This window comes from Gymnogyps californianus, chromosome 7, assembly GCF_018139145.2.
Source record: "Gymnogyps californianus isolate 813 chromosome 7, ASM1813914v2, whole genome shotgun sequence".
NCBI lineage: Eukaryota > Metazoa > Chordata > Aves > Accipitriformes > Cathartidae > Gymnogyps > Gymnogyps californianus.
The window spans coordinates 7,772,917-7,786,960 of NC_059477.1; the positions used below are offsets into that span (position 1 = coordinate 7,772,917).

Genomic DNA, 14,044 nt, shown 5'->3' on the forward strand with positions numbered 1-14,044 from the left:
TGCAGAAAAGAGGGACCCAAGACCTAAAACCTAATATGAATTTCTCTGAAACTCAAAAGTAGTTCTAGTCAGATTTAGATTTGAATGGGCAAGGCTTTTGCTTTGTTAACTCTTCAGATGTCTGTGCCTTAGGTGTCGAAACCTTTGTTTTATTTCTTCTTTTTACTGCAGGATGTTTCTTCTGGTGGGAGCTCCAAAAGCAAACACTACCCAGCACAACATCGTAGAAGGAGGCCAGGTGCTCAAATGTAACTGGAATTCAAACAGAAACTGCCAGCCGATTATATTTGACTCCACAGGTAACATGTAGTTCACTGTGAGGGGAGATGGGGTGTCTCTGCTCTACTCCTAGTGTGAGAGAGCAGAAGGGATTCAGATTCCTGTGGGGTTTCTTGATGGTCAATGTGAATGCAGCAGGTTTTGGACTGGCAAGTAGGCAAGGCTTGTGTGTTGTTTTGTTTTTTTTCTTTTTTCTCTCTCCTCTTTTAGAATTCTGTGGTCCTTGGTATGTGCTGAAAGCCTGAGTGAGCATACATTATTCTTTTGTTTTAACCTATTTATATTTCTCTTCTGTACTTTCCAGCAATCCTAAAATATTTAGCAACCTAATTCCCAATAAACCCCAAGGGGTTTATTGCCCATTAAGAACATGGCATGTGAGGAAAGATACTTTTTAATATCAGCAAAGGTGGTATAGTCAGAAATACTCAGAAGTTTAATCTGAAACTGGGAGTATAAACTTCAAACTGTGGAAAAAAATTTTCTGTTTTTCCCCTCGGATGTAGCTTCGTAGTATTTGTGACATTTATGATAGCAGCACGCAGGGTGCCTCAGGTCAGAGGCATTACTTACTCATTTCTGAAGTATACTAAAGCTGAGCAGCCACAGTGCTGGCATTAAATGTTTCACTCAGTGTTCATGCTCTGGTACACATAGTGATTTCCACAAGCTGTGGCAGGTCATATGAGAATGCGCTGCATGTGCTTTTCTGCTTGAGCCATTCAGTGTTGAATTCTGTTTTCCACAGCACGTTTCAGCCCAGTGGAAAAACCTTTCCATGTCATGGGAGTAGTAAGACCCATGTGGTAGGCTAGAGGAAACACCTGGGCTTTTAAGGTCTAGTTGGTTATAATTCATTCGTGCCTCTGCTAGTATTTTGACTTGGCAGTCTAAAGGCTACTAGATCTATGCAGCCTTCGTAAATCATGTACGACACGGTGGAGAAGCTCTTCTTCCAGTTCCGTTGTCAAGGTATACCACAAAATGTTGTTGGTGTTCAGATTTCTGAAATCTCCATATATTTTTCTGAAAACTATTATGTTACCAGTTCTCTTAATAAATAAATAAATTAATTAATTAAGTGCATAATGGTACACACAAACCCCAAATCGTTATCAGTCTCTTTACTTCCCTCTACAGGAATGTTTCTGCCAGATTAATTAGGATCTCTAGTAAGCTGCAAAGCGTGACATTTTGTCTGCATCAGTGTAAGGCAGCAAAAATGGGTTTTAATTTTTTTTTATTTTTTTTTTTTACTTTGGGCTTATTGTTTACTAGAATACAAATGTGTTGTTTGTTTGTTTTAAAGAAAGAATCTAGATGTCCCTAATTAATCATCACCACTACTATAATAGCTAAAAAACTTCTGGTAGGGAAAGATGAGCCACCTGGGTAGGTTCTAGATGCGTCTTCCAATGGGAATTGCGGTGCATTTATCTGTTTATGCTGTGAACATTTGCAATAGGCTTTTCCATAGGCCAGGCAGAGTAAAGAGATACAGAGGCCACGCTGCTTTGCTGTGTGTCTGTGCTTAAGGTATATGCTACTGGGCAAACAAACAGTGTTTTGCTTACAATTTGCCTTTGAGTAACAGGCATCTTAATCGCTTGAAATTTAACAGTAAAAATAGCAGGTCATAATGGCTTAAGAGGATTTCTTTCAGGCACATTTTTAACTCATTCCAGCTTTGTGGCAATGAATTGGGAAATAATGCATTTGTCAATTATTCTCTGGGTGAAAAGGGGCATTGTATTTCAGCATAATAAAATAATAAATGCACTGAGACAAAATAAAATGTCTTTTTCTTTGTGCATAATACAATGGTTGATTCCCTGCGTTACGATGACAATGTCTTACTGCCAACACTGTGTAAACCCCTACTCCTGCCTGCCCCTGCCTCATAAGGTAACAGGGGTTACGGAAGACCTGTGATTCACTTCGCAGGAAACAGGAAGCAGAAGATTTGACCACTGATTTGTGGTGCTAACATGAAGGTGCTTTTTTGTAGATGACTGAATGGAACCTCTGCAAGAATTCAGGTTCATCCATCACTACTTCAACATCTGTGCAATATGATTTGTAATTTCAGAGGCATTGCTCAGCCCTGCAATACAAGGCAGATTTTTTTTTTTCCCCCTCACCAAGATTATTTAGCTGTTTTGTTAATGGAAAAAGCAGCAGAGGTTCTGCATAATTAATTAGATGGGTTTCTTCGGAGTTCTTTTCTGATTGTTTACAGCTAGTGAGAAATCTGACGTGAAAATAATGAGAACATTCGTACTTGTGGCTTTTCTCTGTTTACCTGTCGATGCCAAACTCCATATGTGGAGTTGCAAAATTCTAATTACTAGAAGGCATGCCCCTACTCCTCCTCCTGCTTCCCTGTGCCAGATAGAATAGCTGGCAGATCCCGGACCAGGCCAAGCCACTGCTTCTTGCACACGGCGTCTGAGAGCAAGGAAGAGGCCATGTTTCTGTGCTGTGAACGTAGCAACGGAATGGAGGAAAGAGCAAGTCTTGTTCTGACTGTGTGAGGCTGCGTTTGTCTGCTTGTCTCGTGGTTGTATCACAAATAAATATGAGAGTAGGGTTTTACAGAGGTCCAGCAAGCAAGGGTTTTTTGTCTCTCAATTATTATTTTTTCTTACTAAACATTACTTGTTTTTAGTTAAGTTTTCCTCCAGCTTTATGGGTCCTTTTCTCTTCCCCATACGTACAAAGGCGACACTGAGCTCAGCGGCACAGCAGTGACTCCACAGAGTTGGGTTTTATTTTCTAACACTTGCTTTTGGCTTACATATCGTATTGGCACAGAAGCGTGATCATTTACACAAGACAAATGCAACAGCTATTATGTAGCCCAAGACAGTAGGTACTATCTGCTTTCTGTTAATCTTTGGAGGAGGAGTTGTTCAAGCCGTCACCTTATACCAGCATTGCTTGTTACTTGCATTTATTCTCACCCCAGCTCCTCTGGAGGAAAGCGATAAGTCATTAAGCTGATAGTTTGTGGTAGTACCAAATTTACTAGTTTGTTTGTTCCTTCCTGAGCGTGACAACTCAGCTCTTTCAGGAGAGGAGCTGGGCAATAGGAGTCCATTCATGGAACTTGCATAGCTCTCATGCTGAAAATATATGTGTTTCCCTCCCTTTCATGCCCTCCCCACCAGCCTGTAACATAAAAAAACCCTCATTAAAGTGTATATTACAATTTTTAAACTGCTGGCCAAAAAAAAAAAGTTCTTTCACTGTTCCTACACAGCGTATTTTCTCATTTAAAACAGCAATGTATAGGGGAAGGGGGATCTCCCCTTGTCCTAGATCTCCCAGCACAATGGTTACACTCATGTAAAAATACACTAGGGAATACTCTGTATGTATGTCTGTGTGCGTGTGTTTCTGTGCGTATTACACTAATTGCTTTTGATGTTCTGGTATACATGGTGGCTTTGGAAGGCAAAATGTTTGTATCGCACATTAACACTTCTCAAATGTGAAGATGTTTCGCTGTGGGGCTTCTGAGCATTTTAGCATTGACATCAGTTGGCTTTGATTTAACATAGTTATGACTATGTGAAAATTGCATAACAAGCATGTGTGGTAGAAAATGCCCTCAAATTCAGAGGTGCATATAGCTGTGCTGCATGTGCTTGTGTGTACATGGCCAGAAAGTTAGAGTAAATTTTTTTATAAGGGCTTTCAAGTAGGCGTGCGTTTCAGGCTGGCTTTTGCTCTTAGAAGCATGTAAAGGTTAAAGTTAAAAAGGAACCAACCACCAGAGCAAGCTTCCTCACACCAGAGCAAGCTTTCGTTGATCCTGTTGCAAAACTGAAATACGAAGCAGTGCTTGTACCTCTTACTTGAACAGGTTATCCTGCAAATCTAGCTAGAAATAGATCTGATTAAAAAGTGCTATGTAAGTGCTGAACTCTTTTTTTTGCCTTATTCCTGTTCACCTTGTTAATTCAGTAGCTAAACGTGCCAGTGTCACAGAACTAAAGTTTCTGGTATTTTTATTCTTGTATATCTTGACTTCTTACTACAATTGCCACAGCATTACCACAATTTCAATTGAATTGTTATGTAAAATACTTGGGATTTGTTCCCCTCTGTCTCAGTTAACTTTCAGAGTTTCAGAATGTGTAGGAGGCTGTGTTTTTTCAGGACAAGCACCAGGGGGAAATTTACATTCTCAAGATAGTATATTCTTCAAAATTGTCATAAGCATAAACAATATTAGTAAATCTTTCCTTTGCAAGATGTTTTACATTTCACATTCAAATTACCAAAACCCACAAGTTATAGGTCAAGGTGGGTAAATATTTGTCTTCATTCTTATCCGTTCTCCACAGTAGATGATTTTGTGACTGAAAATTTAGTTTATTTTTTGTTTTAATCCATAGCAATAGGGGAATGTTCTGAATCTTATAAAGAAGAAAGAATCTGGGAAAGCAAATGGTGGAAAAAGTGCTCTTAGAGCTTGCTGAGCCCTAGTACTACTCTTTCTACAGGACTGACTGGAAAGGTGGTTCTTCTCTTAGAAAGCTTAACAGTTGGCTTCATCTGCCAGCTGCTTAGCAGCTTTTTCCAGGAAAAACATATTTCTTGCGGGTAAACTGTAAAAGGAATGCACTTAATATAGCAGTCCATTTTCTGTTTCTGATCAGTTTTGAGACAAAGGTCCAAAAACATTTGTTTTAAAGACACATCTATTCTCCCTCCCCTTTTCTCCTTGTGCAGCCTTCATGGACTAGCACAGCAAAGCTTGCATAGATAGTACCAAATATGACTGAAAGTATTTCCATAATCTTGCTCAGGGAAAAGATTCTTGAAAAGTTAAAGGTTTTTTCTGTGAGTTATATTTATTTTGTATAGTTGTCCATTTTTTGTATATAAAATTAAACATGTTTTTTCTGTGCAAGAGGAGGATCAAACACTCACTGAGCCAGACAACAAGCCCAGTGAGCAGAGGGGTGGTCAAATATCCTTTTTAGGAAAATCAACAAGTCATCTTCGTGTTTTTATATATGTATTTTACAGTTTGGCATACATGGAATAGCAGGGTGGATACACTTAGCTAATTGTCTGACATCGAGATAAATACCTCCATTATTTGGCCATGGAATTTTAGAGAGCAGGATCACTCTGAATTTTCATTCTGACAAACAAACAAAAAATTCTTCAGAGACCCATGTAACCAGTTGGAGTTAATCAGATGGTACACATGTGAGCAATATGTATCAAATTAATGTAAACCAAATGAGTTTCCTGTGTGCTTGTTTTCCAAAAGGAAACAATCTTCATAATCATTCATATTATTTTACTTTTCATCTTTGGGGTCCTAGCTCTTCATCAGTCAAGAATAGTGCGAAGAGGGTTCGTAGAAATAGCATTTCTTCATGCTCCCATGGCTTTTCATAAAAATGTAACAAAATGGTTTTGTGATGATAAAGTTTCTCTTGCAAAAACTTGCCAGTTTTTTAAAGAAAACTTTAATTGAGAAGCATACCTGCTGCAGTACAGGATGCTTGAAAGCACAGCTCTTTTTGTCAGCATCAAAAAGTGCGGCACTGAGACTTTCAACAGCTTCTGCATTTAGAATAATCTGATGAAATGCAGACAGCTCTACGAACTGTTACAAAGGAAAATATGCTCATAAAACAACTTTGAACTTCTATGCTAATGAATTGCAGATTTCTTGAGCAGATTTCGTTTTTAGCACAGAAAGATCTGCTTGCTCAGACAATGTATTGTTTTGCTTTTCTGAGACACGTAGTGTAACACATTGATGCACTGCGAAATTGTCATTCCTTCTTTTGGTAAAAGCTTTCCGTACTGGTTTCATTCTCTCTTATCAGATCTCAAAATTCAAGATTGGGGAAACTTACAGAAGCTGTTGAATACTAAAAACTAAGAGCATCTCCGATCTTTTCAGCTCTGTGTGGTGTGTTTTTATTTCTTTGGAAAAAGAATTCAATGTAGCCTCTGGCTGCATAAAGTTTTATCGCTTTGACAGTTGTCCTGTCCCTCCTCTCCCCCCTTTCCCGTGTGTTTTGGTGCACCAGAGTAATTTTAGAGAAATGGTTTGTTCTTAAATATTTTTGGATGAAATTCTTTTAAGACTGGTTATTTTGATCTGTGCTAAAAGAGGAGAAAGAAGCTTTTGAAAAGGAAAATACTTACAAAAAATTCTCCTGATTCCTCCTCATGTTTCCACTTTTGTTTTTCTTTTTTTTTCCTATCCTCAAGTGGGTGATTCTAGACAATAGGAGTCTTTGTTTGGAAGCCTAAACCACCAGTTTGGCATGGCTGTATCTATCTGTGACCTATTTAGTTTGAAGTGGGTATTTTAACTGCCTTGCACAGCTTTGTGCTGTAGCATTGCACAGCGTAAGATCTGCTGATGTTGGGAAGTTATGACTGGAGTGGGTGTCATGAGCTTATATGTGCCTTTGGGAGATTTTGATCATTTGTGCAAATGAGTCAGTTGTTCATAAATCCATCCTTTCCACTTATAGAATAAGGAGACGGATAAGGAAGTGTGGGATAGGTTGGTATTTTGTGAAAATAGCGTGCTTTAACAAAGTACTGTTTTATTTTTAGCTGATTGTTTTATTGGTATTAGGGTGCAATCTGTATAGGGATTTCAGTCTCAAAGGCTCCTGATTTTAGTCAACAATAAAGCATAAATCTTGTGAAGACCATTCATTCATTTGTAGTAAAATGGATTGATTTTTATCTCACTAAATCTATCATTACCTCAGTCCCATTGAAGTTTGGTTGTTGTCCTTATCGTGTGTGCTGGTATAACTGAAGTCTGCCTTGGGCTCTGGGTACTGCTCTGAATACAAAAGAGGGCGGCAGAACGTATAAAACCTGCTCCGCATGTTGTTATAGCTGACAGTGGAAAAATGCTCATGCTTTTGTGATTAGGTAGACTCCTGCATGAATACTGTTGGCTCTGTGTGTGTGTAGCTGGATCTCAACTGTATTACTAGTTGGAAAAAAAAGTGTCGTACTTACATTAGGCAAAGGGAAAAGACGCTTTTGTTCCAGCACTGCCCGGGGAAAAAAGCAGGATTCATACCTCAGAAGAGGGAAGGGGAATAGTGGGAAGCTCTGTATTCCCGTCTCCCTGAGTCATTAACAAAACATTGGCTAAACCAAGGTTGCTAAACCATCAGCTGCCTCACAGCATGAGAAGTTTCAAGTAAAGATAAGCTTGTACTCACTTGCTCAGCATTAACTAAGGTTGAAATTGCTGAGATTTTGGATGGAAGATAGCTAACTTTATACCACGTAAAGTTCTCGTATTATGAAAGCAGAGCTCTTGTATATTTTGTAAGTTTGTCTTTCTTTTGGCTAGCTGCATAAAGTTTCCCTTTACCTAGAAGAGGCAACATCATTTACTTTCAATTGGCATAGTTACAAAGAGGTTTATTTTAATGGAAGTTCTGTGAATTGGGTGACTATTTAAATTTTACAACTTCTTAAGTATTCATAGTATGATGACAGGGAACCAGGCTTCATCAGTTCACTGCCTCTTGGCTCCTGATTATCTCAGTTAAGTCTGGCACTCAAGATCAGGGGCAAATGTTCTAGTTCATTCTCATTACCATGCAAACAGGTAGGCTGCAAGTTACAACTCGATCCAGTTACTCAACTGCAGTAATTTCGTAGTAACACCATTGTTTCTGTAAGTGATAACATTTACATTGGAAAAAGAAGGCGCCAACTATCCAAAGCTGATAGCCAAAAGAAATCCAGCACTGAAAGAACTTTTGATCTTTTTATTATACTTAGAAGATGGCTTAGACTATATTTTTTTGTTTTTCTGCAATTTCTACTCAGCATCTCTCCACATTAGTTTCCATTTATAAATTTAAATCCTATGTAATGCAGTAAAATGACAATGTTCCATTGGTCCAGCAGTAACAACGCACCTATGTAATGGATTTTTAAAGCAATTCTGTTCCTGCCTTGACAACCCCATCACCCCACCTGGAAAGTACTTTGTGAGACAGAGCACTGTTGACTTGGCATGTCAGCCCTTTTTCCCTAATGGAAGAGTTACGTAAAATCATCATGTGATGTCTACTACAATAAGGAGCAAAGGAAAAACCATGGCATAAGCTGCCTTTACAGATACGATGTAATACCCTATGGTCAAATGACATCATCCTGGAATTAACGACCCATCAAGAAGTCCCTCTAGCAGCTGCATTTTAGTCGACAAATAGCATTGTGTAAAAACTCTGAACGTTTTGTCAAATTAATCTAGTCAAAACATAGTTTGTATTGCCTAGATACATTTTTTTGAATGCCTGTTTAAAATGTACGTCACTGGTTTAAAGACATTTCTAAGGTATTCTTGAGATACTCTAAAGGAATTTAGAAATACAAGAAAACCAGCAGTGGCTATAAGAACCGTTATAGTAGTAAGGCTGACTATAATACATCAAAACATTGGTCTGGATTTATAAATCCCTGTATGTGTAAATCCTACCTGTATTACAGTTTGCTTCATTTAATGTAGGCACTGTTTTTAAAGGGTATGGAGGAAGGCTTTTTTTTTTTTTTATAACTGTCACTGAAAAGTTATACCATGATAAAATAATAATAAAGTCAGGCTCTTTATTTATACTGAAACACAGAAATGCTGAAGTCGGTCCTGTATCTTCCCATGACAAATCTACTTTACAGTATAGCTAAAACACCTTATTTAACTCTGATTTGCTTCCGTGAGGGCTCACATTTAAGTGTTCTTTATGTTTGTTTTCCCCAGTCAGGAACAGAAACCCAAATGGTTTCTTATTTAAAGGAAGGGGATTTTTGACAGGGTGTTTTCCAGATCTCCTCATAAAATTAGTTTCTCTTCTGGACCTGAGGGAAAGGCTCATAATCTGTTTACACAGTGTTTTCCTGGGGAGAATTTTGAACGAGTGTGGGTAAATAAAGGTTACTTTAATGGAGAGTTAACATCAGATTTGGCCTGTATTTAATGTTTGCAATTTTTTATCTGAAAAGTCTATGTTTCCAGTGTACGTACTTTCTACTTGAGCGAGTTTTTGTGTTTTAACGCACTTTCCTGTGTTACAGCCAGTCTCAAGCTGAACAGCAACCCCCTCTCCCCAAGACCCCCCACTTAGTTTTAGAGAACCTAAAGAAGCTTTAAATACAGGACAAACTCAATGTAAGGCATCTTAACCTTGTAGCAGATGTTGTTTTATGTTATGTGCATCTGCACTGACATTAGACAGTTTGACTAAGATGTTTGTAAAATATTTTTGCAATAGTAGCGTACTATAAATACATAAAATTTATTTAGCCAAATTGCCTAATGGAGCACATTTTACTGGGGGGGGGGGGGGTTAACCATAGGAATTCCAAATTTGTTGTTTAGGCCTTCAGAAATTATGATGCTGGCTTCTGAAGTCACGACATTTGGAACATAATAAACTTGGGGTTGTGTTCATTTGCTTTCTGATTTGGAGATTTTAGTTTTTTATGTGCCAGCTTCTGACTATATGTCAAAGCCTAGATGTTTACCTATTAAAATAAAATTGAAGAGAGGTTTCTAATATTATCCTCAATTTAGAGCTGAATCGGGGCTTTTTCAGTACTGTAGAAAAAATAATTTTGTCCCCTAAAGACTGAGGGAGAGAGAAGTTTTTGTAGCTGCTGTCCTGGACATTGATTCTTCCTTGATGGGAGGCAGCTCAAGAATGCACAGGGAAAAGGCAGAGAGAGGCTGCTTTGGCAGCGCGTGCTCGTTAAACTACTGGTTCCCCTCTTCTCCAGTGCAATCAACATAGACTATGAGTACATGGCACCAGTAACCAGTCCTCTGTCTTTTTTTTTTTTTAAATTGCTTTATGCTGTCTCAGCTGATGCATTCAGCTGAAACTTAAAGGAAGTAATTTCCTTAACACTTGTGATAAAATCAGATTGCTGATAATGCTGAATGGCTGCTTACCTGCTGTTGCAACAAGACCATTCCTTCTACTTGCTGCCTACTGTTTTAAACTTAAATGGGAAGTTTACATCCTAGACACTTTTGTAGTACCTAACACAATAGGATTCTGCTTGACGCTATAAAACTGCTATACTACCTTTCATTTTAGTCACAGATATATAGTGTTGTATAGGTATCCAACAGTAGAGAAAGATGTAAAATGCCATGCCATAACTATTCTCAAGTTTTATATTGTTTAAAGCTTTGTTTGCCAAGTAAAGCTGAGAGATTTCTTTGTATCCAAGAGTAGCTGGACAAATAGAGGGTAGAAGCCAAATCTGTCTTTCTAGGCTGTGTAACCTTGGGTGTGGTTACAAGCAGAATAAACCAATTTTAAGTCCCTGATGCTGCCAAAAAGGATAATAGTTCCCAGCCATATGTTTCTGTCTTCTCCCCATGCAGTCAGCTGGGTTGGTCCCTGATCCAGTTGAATATTTTTTTAGTAGGGTTCATTCTTAGGTGGTCCATGTTGTGGCTGTGTGACCAGAAGGTAGTAGTGCCAAGACAGAGACTGGCAGCAGGAACACATGGACAGGAGCAAATGGGAACTGCTACCCCTTTTGGTGGCAGCTTCATCTGAAACTCAGTCATGCAACTGCATCCTTTGAGCAAAACTGTCCTTGGGTGGATTTTCATGAATTAAAGGCACGGAAGGGAAAAGATGATGATAAAACAGGGATTTTTAGAAGCGTGCTAAAGACAATTCCCTATTTGGAAAACATCTTGATCTGTTTTTGGTTTTCTGTACCATGAGAAGCTGACATGCAGGTCTCCAAACTACATTTCTGTCTGTGCAGGGGTGACAGTATAAATGTTCAAGTGTACATAAATCTGTGCAGATGTGGTAATCATGAGGCTCTCCATGTCTTTAGCACCTGTTCAATAAGAGAGTGGAGGATGGGGTGACAGAAGGAAGTGGGGGGTGTTAATTACCTTTGATGAAATTAGAAAAAACACAATAGTTCTCTGTGATGCTATGCACTTGGCATTGATTTCTGCATAGTTCTAATCTAAGAGCAAAAGTAGTCCAGATACTTGCTTGTTTTGGCTGACTCTGCAGATTAGAATCCCTTTTGTTGTCCTTTTCATGGGATTTTTTTAATGGAAGTAACACAGTCTCTTGAGACAAAACATTCTTTACAAGGTGTAAGACAAGCAAGGAAGTTTTGATTCAAGTGGTCACAGGCCTCTGATTCATAGCAGGGTTGGGTTTGGGGATTTCCCTCAGCAGTCTGTGGAAGTGATGTATGGCTGTTGACCTCATTGACTCCTCTAGCTTTAGGCACTGTAAACCAGCGATTTAGGTGACTTTTTTAAAAGATACGTTTTCCAGAGTGTTACATCCATTTTCTCATTAGGCTGGCAAAGTTTCCATTGTTGTTCCAATAAAAGTACATAAGAAACATTAAATCATTTAAAAACTTTTAACATTCACACTTGCAGAAATACCACTCATTAAGTTGCTTCTACCAACCTTCATCACCGAACAGTTAACATAACAGTGCAAATTATCCCTTATTTAACTTACTCTTCTGTATGGAAATCTCTCTAACATTTTTGTTACTGAATACCCTTTCACTTTACTCAAAGCTTGTAAGCATGCCGGTTGCCATGCTTTGTACACTGCGGTGACATTCAGAATAGAGATGTTAACACTTGGTAGAATAGTAGAAGAATTTCTGTCCTGATTCTAGCCAAAGGCAAAACTCACATAATTTAATCAGGGCAATATTTCTTCTAGAAGCATTAGTTCTAAGTTGGCTTTGGCACTGATTCTTGAGCAGTGCTGTAATCTGACTTGGAAGTCAAATATCTCAAGTATGAGGAATGTACTGTGTCGCTGTCAAAGATGCTGTAAACTTTGTGCTCTTACAAGAGATCAGTATTGTACAAATGCTTCGTATGTAAAAATAGCTGTATTTGGCCCTAGATGTAAAAATGAATAACAAAATACTTTTTAAAGCCCATTTCCTTGAAAGGGTGATATCCTCCAATGTTACTGTGTTCTGCTTTTCTCTGTATGCATCAAAACCAATGACTTAGCTATTTTTATTCTCACTGTACAGTTTCCTGTGAAATTATGCTTCTTTTTCATTTTCTTTGTAGGCAACAGAGATTTTGCTCCTGATGATCCACTGGAATTTAAGTCTCATCAGTGGTTTGGAGCCTCTGTGAGATCCAAAAATGATAAAATTCTGGTAGGTTTTTGATGCCCTTCAAATGCCTCAGTACTGGGATATTGTAGTGGAAAAAAATGTGAAAAGATCCGGATAACTCAGAATTTAAAGAAAATCCTACTACCTAGTATGGCTTGTCTTTTTCAGAATTTATTGGCTAGTCTTTTTTAACTCTTTATAAACAAAGGTTGTAGCATTTTTGTCTGGTTTTGAGGAAAGTAGTAGAATTAGTTTCCCTGAAGTTAGAATGCGTTATAAATTCTTGATGAACTCTTTACAGCTGTTGCTTTAAGAAATTATTATTTCTAAAATTCTTGCGATAAATCAGCTATTTTTAAAAATACAAACTGGTGATACTTCTGCCCCAGTGCTGATAGTATAAATCTTCTCTAATAACACATGGTACATCCGCCAACATTTTTTTTGGTTACGATTCTGTAGAAAATTAGAATTCCATTGTATTATTCTATACCCCCCAGCATTTTGAACAGGAGTTTGTTTTCTCACTGCCGTGTTTTCTTCCTTAGGCCTGTGCCCCGTTGTACCACTGGAGGACTGAAACAAAACAAGAGAGAGAGCCTGTAGGAACTTGTTACCTGCTTGCTGGATCTAAATCTGTGGAATATGCACCCTGCAGGTCAAGTAAGTGTAGAGCACTTTGTTGCTTTTCTGTTTGGAATTTCTCTTGTGTTATATTTTGCATACATTAGAAGCGGGATGTTTTACAGGTATTTCCCCCTTCCATGTATAGCCTCATAGCAATTAGAAAAAAGTGAAGCTAGATCCAGACATCTGAATTCTCCTCCAGTTGATGTTCAGGATGCAGACCTTGCTTTTTCTACTGTAGGCCAGAGGAAAATCTTAGATCCAAGTATCATTGGAATTGAGGACTTCAGTTTTTGAAAGGACCACTTCTGTAGTAATCACTCGAGCAAAATTATGTAGCAACTGCTTTTTCAAAGATTAACTCAAGAATTTTCTGAAGCTTAATTGTTGCTATTCAAATAATTTAAAGAGAAAGCTCATTTTAGAAGACAAAGTTTTGCACAAGTAGGTTCTGATTTCCATGTATGCATGCATATGTAGCGATGCATTGTTTTAATTATATTCATTGTTGAACATTTTGAGTCTTGTTTTCCAAACGCTTTGCATCCATATCATGTAGTTGAGTTGGTAGATTATTCAGATGCTTATAACCTTTTTTAAAATATAGAAGTCGAAAAGTTGAACATTCAAGCTAGGATTTTTTTTTTTTATTTGCTGAAAATCATTGGTGAACAGTGGGAATGAAATCCAGTGTGGTCCAACATAAAAAGAAGTTAAATAAGCATATATTAAACTAAATCACGCTAGTTAAGTAGTGATGCTTCCAGATAAGGAGGTCTCAACATTTCTACTCTGGAGCTGTATAATTGTAAGATTAACTTAGCCATAACAGTTCTTGCTGGGATGAGAGTCTCAGTGTGTAGAGATTTTTTTCAGCCACGTATGCTTTTTTTTTCTTTTTTTTTTGTTTAAAGCTAATACTTGAAACAACTTACGGTTATGTACCTTTCAGATTTTTATTCCATAC

General features: G+C 38.0%; 1 protein-coding gene across 2 annotated transcripts in view; it reads left to right on the top strand.

Moving 5' to 3' along the window:
- Positions 1–14,044, top strand: part of ITGAV (integrin subunit alpha V) — a 51,389-nt gene that overhangs the window by 4,736 nt on the left and 32,609 nt on the right. For both annotated transcript variants that reach the window (XM_050899571.1, XM_050899572.1), the window contains exons 2-4: positions 172–299; positions 12,401–12,492; positions 12,999–13,113. In XM_050899571.1, the coding sequence (XP_050755528.1) occupies positions 172–299; positions 12,401–12,492; positions 12,999–13,113 (335 nt within the window). The remainder of the gene's footprint in view (positions 1–171; positions 300–12,400; positions 12,493–12,998; positions 13,114–14,044) is intronic.